This window comes from Myotis brandtii, unplaced genomic scaffold (assembly GCF_000412655.1).
Source record: "Myotis brandtii unplaced genomic scaffold, ASM41265v1 scaffold137, whole genome shotgun sequence".
Classification (NCBI taxonomy): Eukaryota; Metazoa; Chordata; class Mammalia; order Chiroptera; family Vespertilionidae; genus Myotis; species Myotis brandtii.
The window spans coordinates 1,252,637-1,267,729 of record NW_005354874.1 but is presented as its reverse complement, the minus strand read 5'-3'; the positions used below and the strand labels follow the sequence as shown (position 1 = coordinate 1,267,729).

Below are 15,093 nucleotides of genomic sequence, written 5' to 3'. Positions count from 1 at the left end.
CTCAGTGTTGGTGGTGACAGTCACATCTTGTCCCAAGCCCATTCATCATAGCAGGAGACATTTGATTCTTGAACATGGTCCAATTTTTAATAGGTATTACCAAACTTTTTTTTATTGCTCTTCTTAGTTTCTCCCTCAAAAACCTTAGAAGGTATACAATAAAGGCAGCAACTTTGGAGTTGAGGTCTGTAGGGCCAAACCAGATGTGTAAAAGAAAAATGATTTCCCAAACATTTGTTGAGTATTTAGTATGTACAATCACGGGCTTAGTATTCAGGAGTGTCCAAAAAATGCAAGATGTGATCTTGCCATTGTGCCCATGGAAAAGTAATGGTAGGAAAAGTAACAAGAAATAAACAAATATATGCAACAGAGCTATAGACTGCAGAGGAAAGAGGGAGTTATTGCTAGCTGGAGAAGGTAGGGAAAGTTCCAGCAAGAAGGTGAAATTTATTATGTTTTGAAGAATAAAGACAAATATAGAAGAAAAGAAAACTTGGGTGGGGGAGGGAGTGGCAGAAGGGAGAAGTGTGAAATTAAACCACAGTGTAGATCAGAACCAGATAAACTCTGGTTATGCCTTGGGTGGTCGGAAACTACTGGAACTTTAGTGCAACACTATTTGGAGTGTTGACTCACTACAGAATGCTGGTCCTCAGTGGGAGGAATGATTGACTCCTAAGGCCAAACCTAAGGTCCCAGGTAGGTCTGCTGAGAGCCTGAAGAAGCTCCTAAAGTTACAGTCAGGAGGGCCACAGAGCTGGCATCGGGAGGTGTTCAGTTCCAGCTGGGAATCCATCTATCTTCCCACCTGTACTGGCTCATTGCCTGGGACCTTCAGGGTGTTCTGCAGAAAAGCTAATGGGCTGATGACGGCTCTCTGTATTAGCAGTGGGGTCTGTAAAGGATCAGCCACCTTCTCTTCTAAGATAACAAGACAGTTTAGAATCCCACTGAGACATCTTATCAATTGTTCCCTCATGTAGGTGATCTGGGGGGAGCTGTGCTTTTGGCAGGCTCATCTCTTCCTAACCTCCCCTTTATTGGCCACATCCATGTCCACCTCTGAACCTTGAACTGTGCCCCATCCTCCACTTTTCTATCTCACTTGGGGTCTGGTGCCATGGTTGTTCACAAGCATTGTAAACATTCATAGCTCATCTTCAGTAAAGAGAGTGACCTGCCTTACAGCTGGTGGGTAACATGATGCCTCTACCAGGCCCAGGGCAGGGGAACTGGTAGCTCCATTCTGTCCTTCCTGCATCCTTCATATGCCCTTCATTCTAAATCCCCTCTTCATACATCGTTCTTCTCAAATTCCTCTCTTCTTCATTTCACTCTTTTTTTCTCCATTCCTTTTTTTTTGTATCTTTCTCCTTCCTTCTACTGAGTCCCCCTCTTCTTTAAATTTCAAATTCTCCACTTAAATTTTTTCTCTCCTTTTCTGTTTCCTCCCTCCTTCCTTCATTTTTTTCTCTTTTCTCTTCCTCCCCCTGCCCCCTACCATTTTTCTCTGGGCTATGCTCTGGATGTGGGAGTCCAAGAAGAGAAGACAGGTATAAAAACTAGTCCTTGGGAGGTATTATCCACTTATCTTAAAATTAAAATTCGATTCTGTCTATTCTTTTGTTTAGTGAATCTCATAAAAACAGTTGGGTTGGCTTTCACCTTATTTGAAGAGTATGTGCATGATGATGGCCTGACCTAAGGCACCGGCCGCAGGCATTTGTGAAGTTCATTTTGGAGGATGGTGGGGGTGGTGCAGTGTTGAGAGAGAGAGAGAGAGAGAGAGAGAGAGAGGCAGCCATTTCCCAGAGCAGCTGCACCAGCTCTATGTTCAGTGCTCTTTTTTGAGCAGCAGCTGGGGTTTCCTTTCTCTGGTGAGAGCTGATACCACCCAGCAGGATGCTGAGGAAGCCAACTAGAACACCTGGGAGGGTGCAGGAGACAGGATGATGGGTGCTCCTGTGGACCTGAGTCAGGAAAGGGCTGTTTCAGGGAGGTGGTCCAGTCTTGAAGGATGGGTAGATTTAGATATAGGCCGAAGAGGAGAAAGGCATGGGCATGTGCTAAAACTAGGAATACAGATGGCATCTTCTTTAGCAAACAATGGAGGAGTCGATTGGGAGTAGAGAGAGAAGCTAGTGCTTCTGAAAAAGGTGATGAGGGGTTGTCTCCTTGAGAGAAGATATGACCTTGGAGTTCCACCACAGGTGCTGGGATCTGATTGCTTAGGTTCAAGCCCTGGCTCTGCCACTTACTGATTTGTGACCATGGGCAAGCTACTAAACCTCTCTGTGCCTTAACTTATTTCTCTGAAAAAGGAGAAAATTATGTTTACTTCAGAGTCATTATAGGGATTAAATGAATTAATACACATATGGTGCTTAGAATAGGTTCTAATTCTAAGTGAATACCCGATGCTGTCAGCAAGTATTAATAGATTGCCAACTTAGAGATTCTTAGAACTGGGAGCATGGGGTGGGAGGGGGGGTGACCAAAATATAAAAATTCCTTGGAGTCCTTTTATTCCAGCTCTCCTAGTTTGCAGAGGGTAATGTTCAAAGGCTATGACATATCCATAGCTGAAACTCATTGGCTGGCTGAGGTTCCATTTTACAAACTTTACATATGTTAACTCATTTTAGCTTCATAATAGCTCTATGAGGTAGGAACTGTGTTCATCTCCATTTTATAGATGGGATTGATGAGTCAGAGAAAGGATCAGAAAACTGTTCAACCAAATAGTGGTTAGATAACAAGGATTTAGACCCAAAGTGTCTGGCTCTAGAGTCCCCTCCCTTAACACCACACTGTACTACCTCTCCAGACAGGAGAGGAGGGACCAGGAGGGCACAGAGAAGACCACCTTCACTTTTACTTTTTCCTAGTCCACAGAGATTGTTCCTCTTTTTCTGAGAGGATGTTATAATTCCTTATATATTCAAGTGTTTAAAGAGCCAAACAGTAGATTGAATTGCATCAACATCAAATGTTTCACGTATATTAATCTTATTTCTCCAAAGAGACTGAAACCTCCTTGAGAGCAGGGAACAAAGTTATACACTTCTCTGAAAGTCCATAGTGGTGGCTACTTAGCAGGGGTCTGGTAAATCCTGATGGTCTAATGGCGAACAGGGGCCTTTTAAGGATTGAGGAAGGATGGTGAGGGTCCCTGAAGGATATCAGGGAAACTAAGCTGCATTCTATAGAAAAAAACTAGTGATACTTTCATAGCCTTGGGGCATTGATCAGACAAAGAAACAAAACAAAGGTGCCTTTGATCCCTAAAGGGTTCTTCTCAGTGTCTCCAACCCTCAATTTTTCTTAGAAAATCGAGAAGTTTCATGAGATCACATGCATTCTGTTAGAATAAATGCCTCCTCAATGCAATATCACATCCTTTTAACATTAAGCCTATCTTGCCCATACTCTTCTTTCTCCTAGATGGAGTCCACTTTCTATCAGAGTCTGAGTGTATGGACAGCGGCTAATTTGCTTATGTGGTTTAGAAAGTGGGGTTCTTTGAGTAACTTCTGCAAAGCATCAAGGAAAGCCTTGTTTTCTGTTTTTCTTTTTCTTTTTTTAAATTCCCTCCTAGCATTTCCCCATTGGGCACCATGAGCCATGAATTAAGAGTTGGCTTTGGTCTTTTTTGCAAGGCGGGTCTGGGTTGTGTCTTCCTTCAGGGTGGGTTAGAGGTCTTCTTAGACCGAAGTTTCCATGTCCATTTGTACGTTCAAAACCCTGATTATTTTCTCTACCCATAGGCTTGGAGTTCAAGGACAAGGGTAGCTTTTCTGAGAAAATCAGACAGGAGACTCTTAGAATAAACATCTTGGTGTTCATTCCATGACCCCCATTTACTTCAAAGGGCTGTTAAATGCAGCCAGGGCTGAGCACGCAGGGCAGAGCTGGCTTCTGCAAGGGGCCTGCCTTCGTCTGGCACACAGGCTTCTGGGGCTGATGCTCTCTCCATACGTGGCTGCCTGTTCCCACTGCCCTCCTCCAGAATTCCAGCCCTGCAACCTATCAATCATGAAGGCTACCTTTGCTTCATTCATTTGCAAGTCTCTGGTCAGTCTGCGGAGGCTGTGAAAGATAGGGGTCAGCACCAGGCATGTAAGAGAACTCAAGATCATGCCTGAGAAAAACGTGAACTCCCAAAACTGGATTTGCAGTGTCGACCCATCTCCTCAGCAACTGGATCAATACAAATTACAAAATAAAAATAAGAAACCTAGCTCCATCATTTCAGGTATTCTTTAAAGAAGCCGTTCATGGCATGGAGCTCCGACAGGTGAAGAAAATTACCTGACATTTCACCTCAAAAGTCTTAAAAGGACAGAATCCTCCAAAGTGAGTTCTTCACAGATTATCTAGAGCAGCTCCAAGCTCGAAGTGAGCAAAATCATAAAATCTTGCTGACAGTTAAGAGACTTTTTAGCAGTTTCTCTGAGGCAGGGAGAGAAGGTTGAGGTCAAGGCAGTGCACCCCAGGAAACAGAGATGAATTTGTAGGACACTTTGTGACAGGAAGACTGAAGCCAAGACAAGATCTCTACTATCTGTGGTACTATCTTAGGAACAAACCATTTTTTTCTCCCCTTTGTTTCCAAATATTTTTTCTTACCTGATGCATCTGGTTGCTAATATACATAGTTCTCACCTTGACCAACTCCACCAAGATTTCTAGTCTCCTAGTAACTGTTATGTATAGCCCTCTATGACTAACCCTAACTTTGGCATTCAATCTTTTTCTAGATTTTTGGATCAAAACAATTATTTTCAAATCACAAGATTTTACTAAGAACCCTATGAGCATAGTAAATTTGAAATTATTAAGGTTTCAGACCAATGTAAAGTCCCCATATGTGCGTGTGAACACTTTTTATGGTTAATTTTGTTGTTTTTGTACCCATTGGTTTAGTATCCTGGATATTTTTAATACCCATCAAATTGAGACATATATTGAAAATTATCCAGGAATAGTTATATGGTGAAACTCTGAAAACTGTACTCTAATTATTTAAATAGATAAGTAGCAAGATTTTTTTTTTTCAAGCAAAAGCATTAGCATTTACCCAACCCTATGTCCTATTAGTTAAAAAACATAGTTTAAAACAAATACCAGGTAAAAATTCGCCACAAACTTATTAAAAGTCCAGGGGAATAAAAATTTGATTTAAATTGAAACTATACATAATTTAAAATTCACATAATTTTTTTAAAAAGTACAGAAAAGCAGATATAAAAGTTCTTGTCCTAGCCGGTTTGGCTCAGTGGATAGAGCGTCAGCCTGTGGACTCAAGGGTCCCAGGTTCGATTCCGATCAAGGGCATGTACCTTGGTTGCGGGCACATCCCCAGTAGGGAGTGTAAAAGTCCAGGGGAATAAAAATTTGATTTAAATTGAAACTATACATAATTTAAAATTAACATAATTTTTTAAAAAAGGTACAGAAAAGCAGATATAAAAGTTCCATTAACTCATTTGGCTGGAAGGAAACCATAATTTATCTGGGTTTATTACAGTCTCACCAAAACCATTCCAGACAGGTGTGTATCTGATTGATTTTTAAATCATCAGACACTTTCTCAGGTGGCCTTCTATCTTCTGCTCACCCTTCAGGTCTTGAAAACTGGCCTCCTGCTGATTGGGGCAGAAGAAGGTCTCTATGTATAGTCTATAATGGATCTCGGCCAAACACTTCCTAATTCTTGCTGCCATCTAGTGGTCAATTCAGAGCCTGCAGGGCAACATGAAGGAAACGAAGAGAGGGAGGGGAAGAGGAGGAGGAACAGGAGGAAGAAGAATGATGCAGATGAAGTCCTCTGGACATAAGCATGCACAGAATATTTTAAAGAGCAAGAAAATGAACAGATAGGCATACATTTTCTGCATACTGGTCTGAAACCTTAATAATTTCAAATTTACTATGCTCATAGGGTTCTTAGTAAAATCTTGTGATTTGAAAATAATTGTTTTGATCCAAAAATCTAGAAAAAGATTGAATGCGTACTGATTAAGTAAATAATAGTAGTTTTCCAAATTTCCCAGTATGTACTCCAAATGAAAAGAAGCTGCATAGACAAGAGCAAATAAACCTTTAAAATAGTCTACTGACTGCGGGATGGAGAGTGTGAGAGAAAACTGTGAGCTGGGCCTTACTTCAAGGTAACCATGAGCCTTTGTTCAATGTGATATAAGAGGAAGGAATTCTGAGGGGGAAAATGTGACATCTAACAAACTTGACAATATTTCAAGGACACGATAGCGTCGGTTTATTCAGGTGCCTTTGGATCAGGAAAAGGAGTTAAGCTTGGTTAAAATTTCCGTAGTTCAGAACTGCTGCTAAAGTAATCACAAAACCACAAGCTCACAAAGCCCTGGAGCCCAGAGAAGGCAGCTCGGGCATCCGAGACCCTCTAGTCCAGTGGTTCTCAACCTTCTGGCCCTTTAAATACAGTTCCTCATGTTGTGATCCAACCATAAAATCATTTTCGTTGCTACTTCATTGTTGCTACTGTTATGAATCGTAATGTAAATATCTGATATGCAGGATGGTCTTAGGCGACCCCTGTGAAAGGGTCATTCGACCGCCAAAGGGGTCTCGACCCACAGGTTGAGAACCGCTGCTCTGGTCCCACTGCTTCCACGCAGTAGGGCGGGAGCATTTCACCCTGCACCAGATTTAGCTGAGTTTGGTAGGCTCCTGGACACTCCCTAGGTTTCTAGCGTCACCCAGCTAATTCCCACAGGATGAAAAACAATGCTTTGAGCTTGGGGAAAAAAAGTAGTGCTTAGTGAAGGGGAAAGGCCACTGAAAACGCTGAACATTTGAAGCATTTGTGCAACTCGTGGCAGGACCACAATGAAATCTGTTGCTTTAAATCCCAGTGTTCAATGACCACACTGTTTTCAGCTGTCCTCCCTGTTTATCTAACTGGTTTACCAGGAATCTGAACTCTTGTCCCTGCTGGTCACAATGATCAAGGAACTAGAAATTTTCGGTAAGCTGTTGATGTCACTTGCAACCACTGGTTTGGGGCCTGCTGTGCCCCCTTGGGCAGAGCCAACACCGCTGCCATGCAGTCTCTTTGGGACAGGTGTAGACCTATATGAGATAGCTATCAGGATTTGTATAAAACTCTCAGTATAACGAAGCAGGCAATTGTCTCCTTTATCCCTCAAACGCAGGTTTGAATATCTCATTTTCTTTTTCTGCTTCCCTCTTTTAAATTTCATTTAAACGTTTACTGGTTTATATTGGCAACCCCCTTGGTGACACTGGCACTAGAATGAACAGAGTCTAATCCCATCAGATCAGAATTTTTAAGGCATATAGATATTAAAGGATGACAAGATTTGATCACAACTTCTCCAAAATTGTGAGGGATAATTATCCTGCAGAGAAAACCCCTAAAAAGGATGTTTCTGATCTTACTACTCCTATTTTGATTAAAACCGCTATAGCACAGAGTTCTGAATATCTGACCTTTGCCCACTGTTGCTTTGTATTTTCATGCCCCCCAACCCACACTACTTACAGTTTTATAGCACCCCCTTATCATTTCTGAGGTTTGGTATATAGAAACGTAATCCCCCATCATTTGTCTGCAAAACTGACATTCATTCTAACACTTCTTCCCTGCAGTTAACCATCCTCTGCTTGGCACTGTCTTGGCCTGTGTACACAGATAGGGTGGCTGTTGTATTCTAATCCGATTACTGGTCACCTGTTCCTCTGCGCTGTCGGCGGGTGAGCTCCTTGACATTCTAGGTGCTCCTTGGCTGTGGAACTCCTGTCGTGATCAAGCGAGGAGTGGGGAACTGAAGTTCTCCCGGAACCCAGAGAAGCCCTCAGACAGCGTCCCCAGATCGTTCAAGGTTGACAGAGACACGAGGAGTCCCTCTCTTACCTTCCTTCCAGCTATGTAACCTCCCGAGGCTCCAAAGCTTTTGGTGAATGTGCCCATAAACACATCGACATCTTGAGGGTCCATTCCAAAGAATTCCACTACACCCCGGCCAGTCGGGCCCACAGACCCAATACTGTGAGCTTCATCAATGTAGAGGTAAGCCTTGTATTTCTTCTTTAGAGCCACGATCTGGGGCAGATTCACAATGGAACCTTCCATGCTAGGGCATAAGGAGAAATGCTCGTCACTAGTGTGTACCCTCCTGGGAAGCTCTGCCTCAGTTTCCCTTTCAGTATTTCTCAGTCAGCCTGCCCTGATACCAGTTAGGGACCACAGGGATGTGCCACTCCTTTCTTCTTAAGAGATATTTTATTTGGCTGAGACAGCCTTCTCAATCTTATAAGGCTAATCTGGCAGAATTTTATATGAAAAAAATAATTTACATTTAGTGGGTTTAAGTGTTTTGAGTTGCTATAGCTAATTCCCAAGTCAACAAGGAGCTCACAGCATTGTTGATTAATTTATTTGTAAAGATGACTAGTTTAATTGGACTGACCAATATGGGTTTGGGGCATTTTGCTAGTTTTAATTAAATTGCTCTACGTGATCCACCCTTATCAATCTGCCACTGTCTATTTGGCCAGTTCCATCTGACCTAAACTCAGTGCTTGAACTGCCAAAGATTGAAAGAAGGAATAAAAACTCACAAGACAACTTTATTTAGGGCACATAGTATTAATTAAAGCACAATAGAAAGTTCTTAGGATCTCTTATTCATATAGTCATCCCCACTTATCCTTGGGGCTACATTCTAAGACCCCAGTGAATGCTTGAAACCGAGAGTAATCTGAACCCTATATATAATATGTATTTTTCCTATACATATATCTAGGATAAAGTTTAATTTATAAACTGGCATAGTAAGCTAGGCCAGCATGGCTCAGTGGTTGAGCATCAATCAACCTATGAACCAGGAGGTCACGGTTCGATTCCAAATCAGGGCACATGCCCAGGTTGCTGGCTCGATCTCCAGTGTGGAGCATGCAGGAGGCAGCCTATCAATGATTCTCTCTCATCATTGATGTTTCTATGTCTCCCTCTCCTTCCTCTCTGAAATAAAAAATATATATTTAAAAAAATAAACAAATTAGCACAGTAAGAGAGTAACAATAATAACGAATGATAAAATGGAACAATTATAACAATATACTGTAATAAAAGTTATGTGAATGTGGGCTCTCTCTCTGATGGCTGGTCTGATGCCTGAGACGACTACTAAGTGGCTGATAGTCGGAAAGTGTATACAAGTGTGGATACTCAGGACAAAGGGCTAATTCACATCCTGGGTGGAAAGGAGACATTTCATCATGCTACTCAGAATGGTGTGCAATTTAAAACATATGAATTGTTTATTTCTGGAATTTTCCATTTAATATTTTTGGACTGTGATTTACCGCATGTAATTGAAATGGCGGAACACAGAACTGTGGATGCCGGAGACTGTACTCACTGGAAGACAGGGGTTCATTTGAGGCATCTGGTGGTGTCCCCTCTTTCTTTTCCTTTAGGGCCACAGCTCTCAATCTGCAGTGAGCACGAGAATCCCCTGAATGGTTTATCAAAACACAGATCTCTGGGCCGATCCCCAGAGTTTCTAATGTAATAGGTCTGGGATGGGATGAGAATATGCATTTCTACCAAGCTCCCAGGAGAGGCCCATATCGCTCACTGGGGACAACACTTGAAGAACCACTGCTGTAGATAAACTGTTTTGTTTTAAGCCCTATGTGCTTAACGTTTCATGGTATTGTACATTGCAAAAACACTCCGAGTTCTCCAGCGATGGGGAAAATATGAAGTGAATACATAAGTAAAATTATAACTTATATTTACATGGCACCTCTGGAACTCAGGGGATATAAAAGAACTTTTGACTTGAATCAGCGCTCAGAACACTGGTAAGCTGTGTCCCCACCGCACACAGTTTGGACTGCACTGACAGGAGTTCTATGAAAACACACAGACTCGCACCCTCACCACACAAAGGAGTTTGTCAAACAATTCAAGCAACCCGTCAATTCTGTTCAAGAGCTAATCAACTGACGCAAACAGAGAGTTGAACTTTTCCTTTCTTCCTGATTAGTTTATTTATTAAAGTTAATACATTTTAAAAAATAAACTTAAGTGTTAGGTCAATTCAATCAAAACAGTCCAGCTGGTTGTACGATTACCCAGACCAATGGTGTTGGTTTGGAGGGAGTGTGTGTGTGTTTAAAGGACTTCATTTTTTTAGAGCAGTTTTGGGTTCACAGCAAAATAGAGTGGGAGATACAGAGATTTCCCATATACTCCACGGTGTATACTCACACATAGGCATAACTACCCCCGTTACTAACATCCCCCACCAGAGTGGTACATTTGTCTTAATTGATGGGCCTACATTGACACATTATCAACCAAAGTCCATAGTTTACATTAGGGTTAACTCTTGGTATTGTACATTCTATGGGTTTGAACAAATGTACATATAATGACATGTGTCATCATTATATCATGTAGATTATTTTCACTGCCCTAAAAGTCCACTGTGCTCTGCTTATTCACCCCTACCCCCAACCCAACCTGTGGTAACCACTAATCATTTTATTGTCTCCATATTTTGTCTTTTCTTGAATGTCATATAGTTGGAATCATACACTATGTAGCCTTTCTGGATTAGCTTCTTTCACTTAGTAATGTGCATTTTGTGTTTTTCCCCCAACAGTTTTTCATGGCTTGATAGCTCATTTCTTTTTAAGACTGAATAATATCTGACTGTGTGGATGTACCAGAGTTTGTTTATCCCTTCACAGACTGAATGGCACTTCGGTTGCTTCCAAGTTTTGACAATTATGAATAAAGATGCTATTTAGATATATGTGCAGGGTTTTCTGTAGACACACATTTTCAACTCTTTTGGGTAAATGCAAAGGAGCATGACTGTTGGATTGTAGATCACAGTATGTTTAGTTTTGGAGGAAATTACCAGACTGTCTCCCAAAGTAGCTGCACATTTTGCAGCCCCACCAGCAACGCATGAGAGTTCCTGTTGCGACACATCCTTGCCTGCATTTCATGTTGTCAGTGCTCCAGATTTTGGCTATCCTAATAGGTGTGTAGTGATATCTCATTGTTGCTTTAGTTTGCAATTCTATGATGACATATATGGAGCATCTTTTCATATGTGTGTTTGCATTTCTATATCTTCTTTTGTGAGATGTCTGTTGGCTCATTTTTTAATCAAGTTGCTTGTCTCTTTAATGTTGAACTTTGAGTTTGTTTATATTTTAGATAACAGTCCTTCATCAGCTATACCTTTTGCAGATATCTCTCCAGTCTGTGGCTTGTCTTCTAATTATCTTGACACTGTCTTTTGCAAAGCTGAAGTTCTTAATTTTAACAAAGTTCAGCTTATTTCATTTGTGCTTTGTTCTGAATGGCTGTTTTCAGATTTTAATGAAATGAAGACCAAACAGAGCCATCTTCTTTTAAATAAGTTTGTGAGGTAATTCCAATATTTTCTTAGATCAATTGCTTGCTAAAGTTGTTTCCACTGAAGAGGAGGAGGTGGTACAGCCATCTAATTGCCTAAGCTTAGGTTGTAGCAATACCACTTGCGAATTGAGGATGTGGACAACTTATATGATGTTATGTGCCTCAGTTTTCTCATATGTAAAATAAACATGATGATGGGACCCTCCTTATAACATCTTTATAAAAATGATGAGAAATAATGTTGGTAAGTGTGTGACATATGAATGCATGCTCACTGGGTTGTTCCTGTTCTTAGGAGGAGCCTAGGAGAACATGGCGGTGATGAGGCCTCCCTTGAGAAAGTGGGAGCCCTTGACAATGCTCTGTGTTGCATCTTCTAGGAAAGAGGCATATGGGTGTCATATATAATAAATGGCTCTATGCCTTCAAAATGCTAGAATTTTCTTCTCATCTTTAAACTGTTTTAAGTTGGTAACACAAATATACTAAAAAACTTGACATGTCACAAATAACCATTCTTTGTTCTGGAACTGAATTTGGCAGGAGCCAGAGTTAATGTTGAACAGTTTGCAGACACTGGGGGCAGCTAATTAGCCATCCTTCGCTGGGGCTGGTCTAGCTGATGTTAGGAGTCTGCCCACCTGGTTTATATTTCTCCCTGTAAGATTAATGACTCTACGATACTGCTGATTTCTGGAGTTAATGCAGGGCACACTTGAATCTAAGGAGAACTCAGCCTTTATAAAGAGTTATATTCACTCGCACTAAGTTTTCATTTTTCTCATTGTGACCCAATTTGAATTGAACCGTTTCCTATAGAGGGATATTGAGTTTGGTGCATGCATAAAAGGTATCTATGCTATTCCTGTGAATTGCTGTCAAAACGAAGTAGAAAACAAGAAGAGTGTTTATTCTTTCTTCCTGAATGGAAAGTTGTGTTTTCTTTTGACTTCAATAGAAAAAAATCAACTAAAATATACTGCAGGTAAGATAATTCCACCAGTTAATTTGAAGCTCTGTGCAGGAATTTGAATTATTCTTAAACCAGCAAGCCAGTGAATAATTTCTTTATATCTTTTCTATTACATAGTGTATTAGCTAAGTGACAAGCCTCCTTTTGGAAATCTCCCTCTCACCACCTTCTCCTCCCCATATAAACCATATTATCCACTGGCAGGATCGGGATTAAACTGGTAGTTTGCCAACTTACATGGTGGAAAAATCTCCTTGGTGGGCCCAAAGTATAACCCACGAGAAGGAAGGAAGGTGGAAAGAGAGAGCAAAAAGAGCTAAGACTAATTAAAAATAGAGTAACTAGTGTTTTCTTATTCTTTGTCTTTATTTATTTCAATGATAGAGGCATAGGTTAGAGATTACCACAGAAGTTCTCAATCCTTAAACCTACATTATTTTGAGGAGGAGAATGGCTTATATGCTTAGAGAAAATGACATTCTGAAACTTCAGCATTTCTTTATATATGTGTTTTTTTGAAGGGTTGGATATTATTTCTTGGTTAATTTTATTTTGAAGGTTTGTGTTACAGCTATGCTAGTTTATATCTCAGATTATTTAAAGACACCTCCTTCTTTTGTATATTTTTTAGTAATTTTGAGATTTCTCTACTGCAGTGATTAAAAAACTAGACTTCTCAGAGACACAAAATTTGAAGAGTGTGATTTTAGAATAATATTTAAAGGAAAATACAAACCAGAATGCTAAAATATTACTATTGTACTTTTAAACCAAAAATCATGGAGTCATGGAACTTTAGACTTCAAGTTTCAGTTTTCCTATCTTATAGATAAAGAACCTAAGCCCTTGATAGGTAAATGCTGAAAGTCAAATGAATGACCTTGTAGTTTCCATGTTTACTTCATTCGATGTGGACACATTAGCTGACTCTCCTGTTTACACTGGGCCTCTGTCCCAGCAGGGCCACCTGGTTTGAATCCCAGCTCTGTTTCATCTCAGTTATCTGCCCTGGGGCAAGTTGTCCTGGCCTCGGAGCCTCGATGTCTTCATCCTCACAATAACCTTGAGAGACCTGGGGAGGCTTACTCAAGATGGCCTATGGGAAATGTTTAGCAAGGAGTAGAAATATGATCAATGTGGGCTCCTTCCTCTGACACCCCTCCTCGAGATGGGTGAAGAGCAAACAGCTTCGCTACACAGATGGTTATTTTCCAAGTTGCAACTTCCTCAACTGAAAATAAATTTAACGATGAAAGAAGCTACCCTTGGTTGCAGGCTTACTGTGGGCTGGGCTTTGGCAAGCACTAGCTTATATGACCTCATTTAACACTTAAAAAAGAACATTATGGCCCTGGCTGGTTTTGCTCAGTGAATAGAGCGTTGGCCTGTGGACTGAATGGTCCCAGTTTTGATTCCGGTCAAGGGCACATGCCTTGGTGTGTGTTCGATCCCCAGTGGGGAGTGTTTAGGAGGCAGACAATCAATGGTTCTCTCTCATCATTGATGTTTCTATCTCTCTCTCCCTCTCCCTCTCCCTTCCTCTCTGAAAGCAATAAAAATATAAAAAAAGAAGAAGAAGGAGAAGAAGAAAAAAGAACCTTATGAAGGGAACTCAGCTGTAGGCAGCAACAATAAGATTTGAATCCAGATCCCAGGCCTCCCTGCAAATCCTGACTCTTCTATATTCTAAATGTAAAGAATAATATGTAGATGATTGATGGATAGTGACATGACTATTATTATTGATGTTATTATGATCACAACTGCTTTTGTTGAGCTTACTGACTTCTTGGTCTTGGTATCTAGCTGTTTCTACCTGTTACCTGCCTGAAGCTTTCTGATTTGACTGAGTGCTCTCTTTTGGAGTTACAAAAACATTGATTTCGGTGAGCTCCCTGTGGTGGGAGGACTTTGCCCATGATGGGAAGCCACAAGCAAGAGATAAAATCTGGGAGTGAAAGTTCAAAGGAGGCTTCCTGTAGATATCAACCAGGTATGTGTTCATAGTACATCTCTAAAAAGTGGCAGTGCATTTGTAAACTATTGATTGCACATTTCTAACCTTAGCCCTTTGGAAAATCGGTGGAAAATCATTTCATTTTCTGGTGACTGCATCAAATGAGAACATCCATATGTTCCAGAACTCTACTCTAGGCTAGCCTTCTTTTACAGTTGAGGAAACTGAGGCCCCAGGAGGCACTGAGCACTGTCTAAGAGGTGCTCTACTTCTTATCTATGAATGAAGCCTTTTAGTTCACAGTCTTATTTAAAGACTAGAGGCCTGGTGCACAAAAATTTGTGCACTCAGGAGGGGAGGTGGGTCCCCCAGCCTGGCCTGTGCCCTCTCGCAGTCTGGGACCCCTCGGGAGATAACAACCTGCTGGCTTAGGCCTGCTCCTGGGTGGCAGAGGGCAGGCCCAATCCCTAGGTGCAGCCCCTGGTGGGGCTCAGAGCAGGGCTGATTGGGGAGTTGGGGCGCCGCCCCGTCATGCACAGAGCAGGGCAAATCGGGAGGTTGCGATGCCACCCTAAGTCATGCTCAGGGTAGGGCCGATTGGGGGGTTGGGACACCGCCCCCTGTCACACTCAAGGCAGGGTCAATGGGGAGGTTGCGGTGCCACCCCCTGTCACGCACAGAGCAGGGCCGATCAGGGGGTTGGGGCGC

The 15,093-nt window shown here is 41.5% G+C and overlaps 1 protein-coding gene across 1 annotated transcript in view; it reads right to left on the bottom strand.

Annotated features, from left to right (window-relative positions):
- SPTLC3 (serine palmitoyltransferase, long chain base subunit 3) overlaps positions 1–15,093 on the bottom strand; it is a 132,594-nt gene that overhangs the window by 35,604 nt on the left and 81,897 nt on the right. The window contains exon 8 of the mRNA XM_005860567.2: positions 7,922–8,141. Coding sequence (XP_005860629.1) covers positions 7,922–8,141 — 220 coding nt within the window. The remainder of the gene's footprint in view (positions 1–7,921; positions 8,142–15,093) is intronic.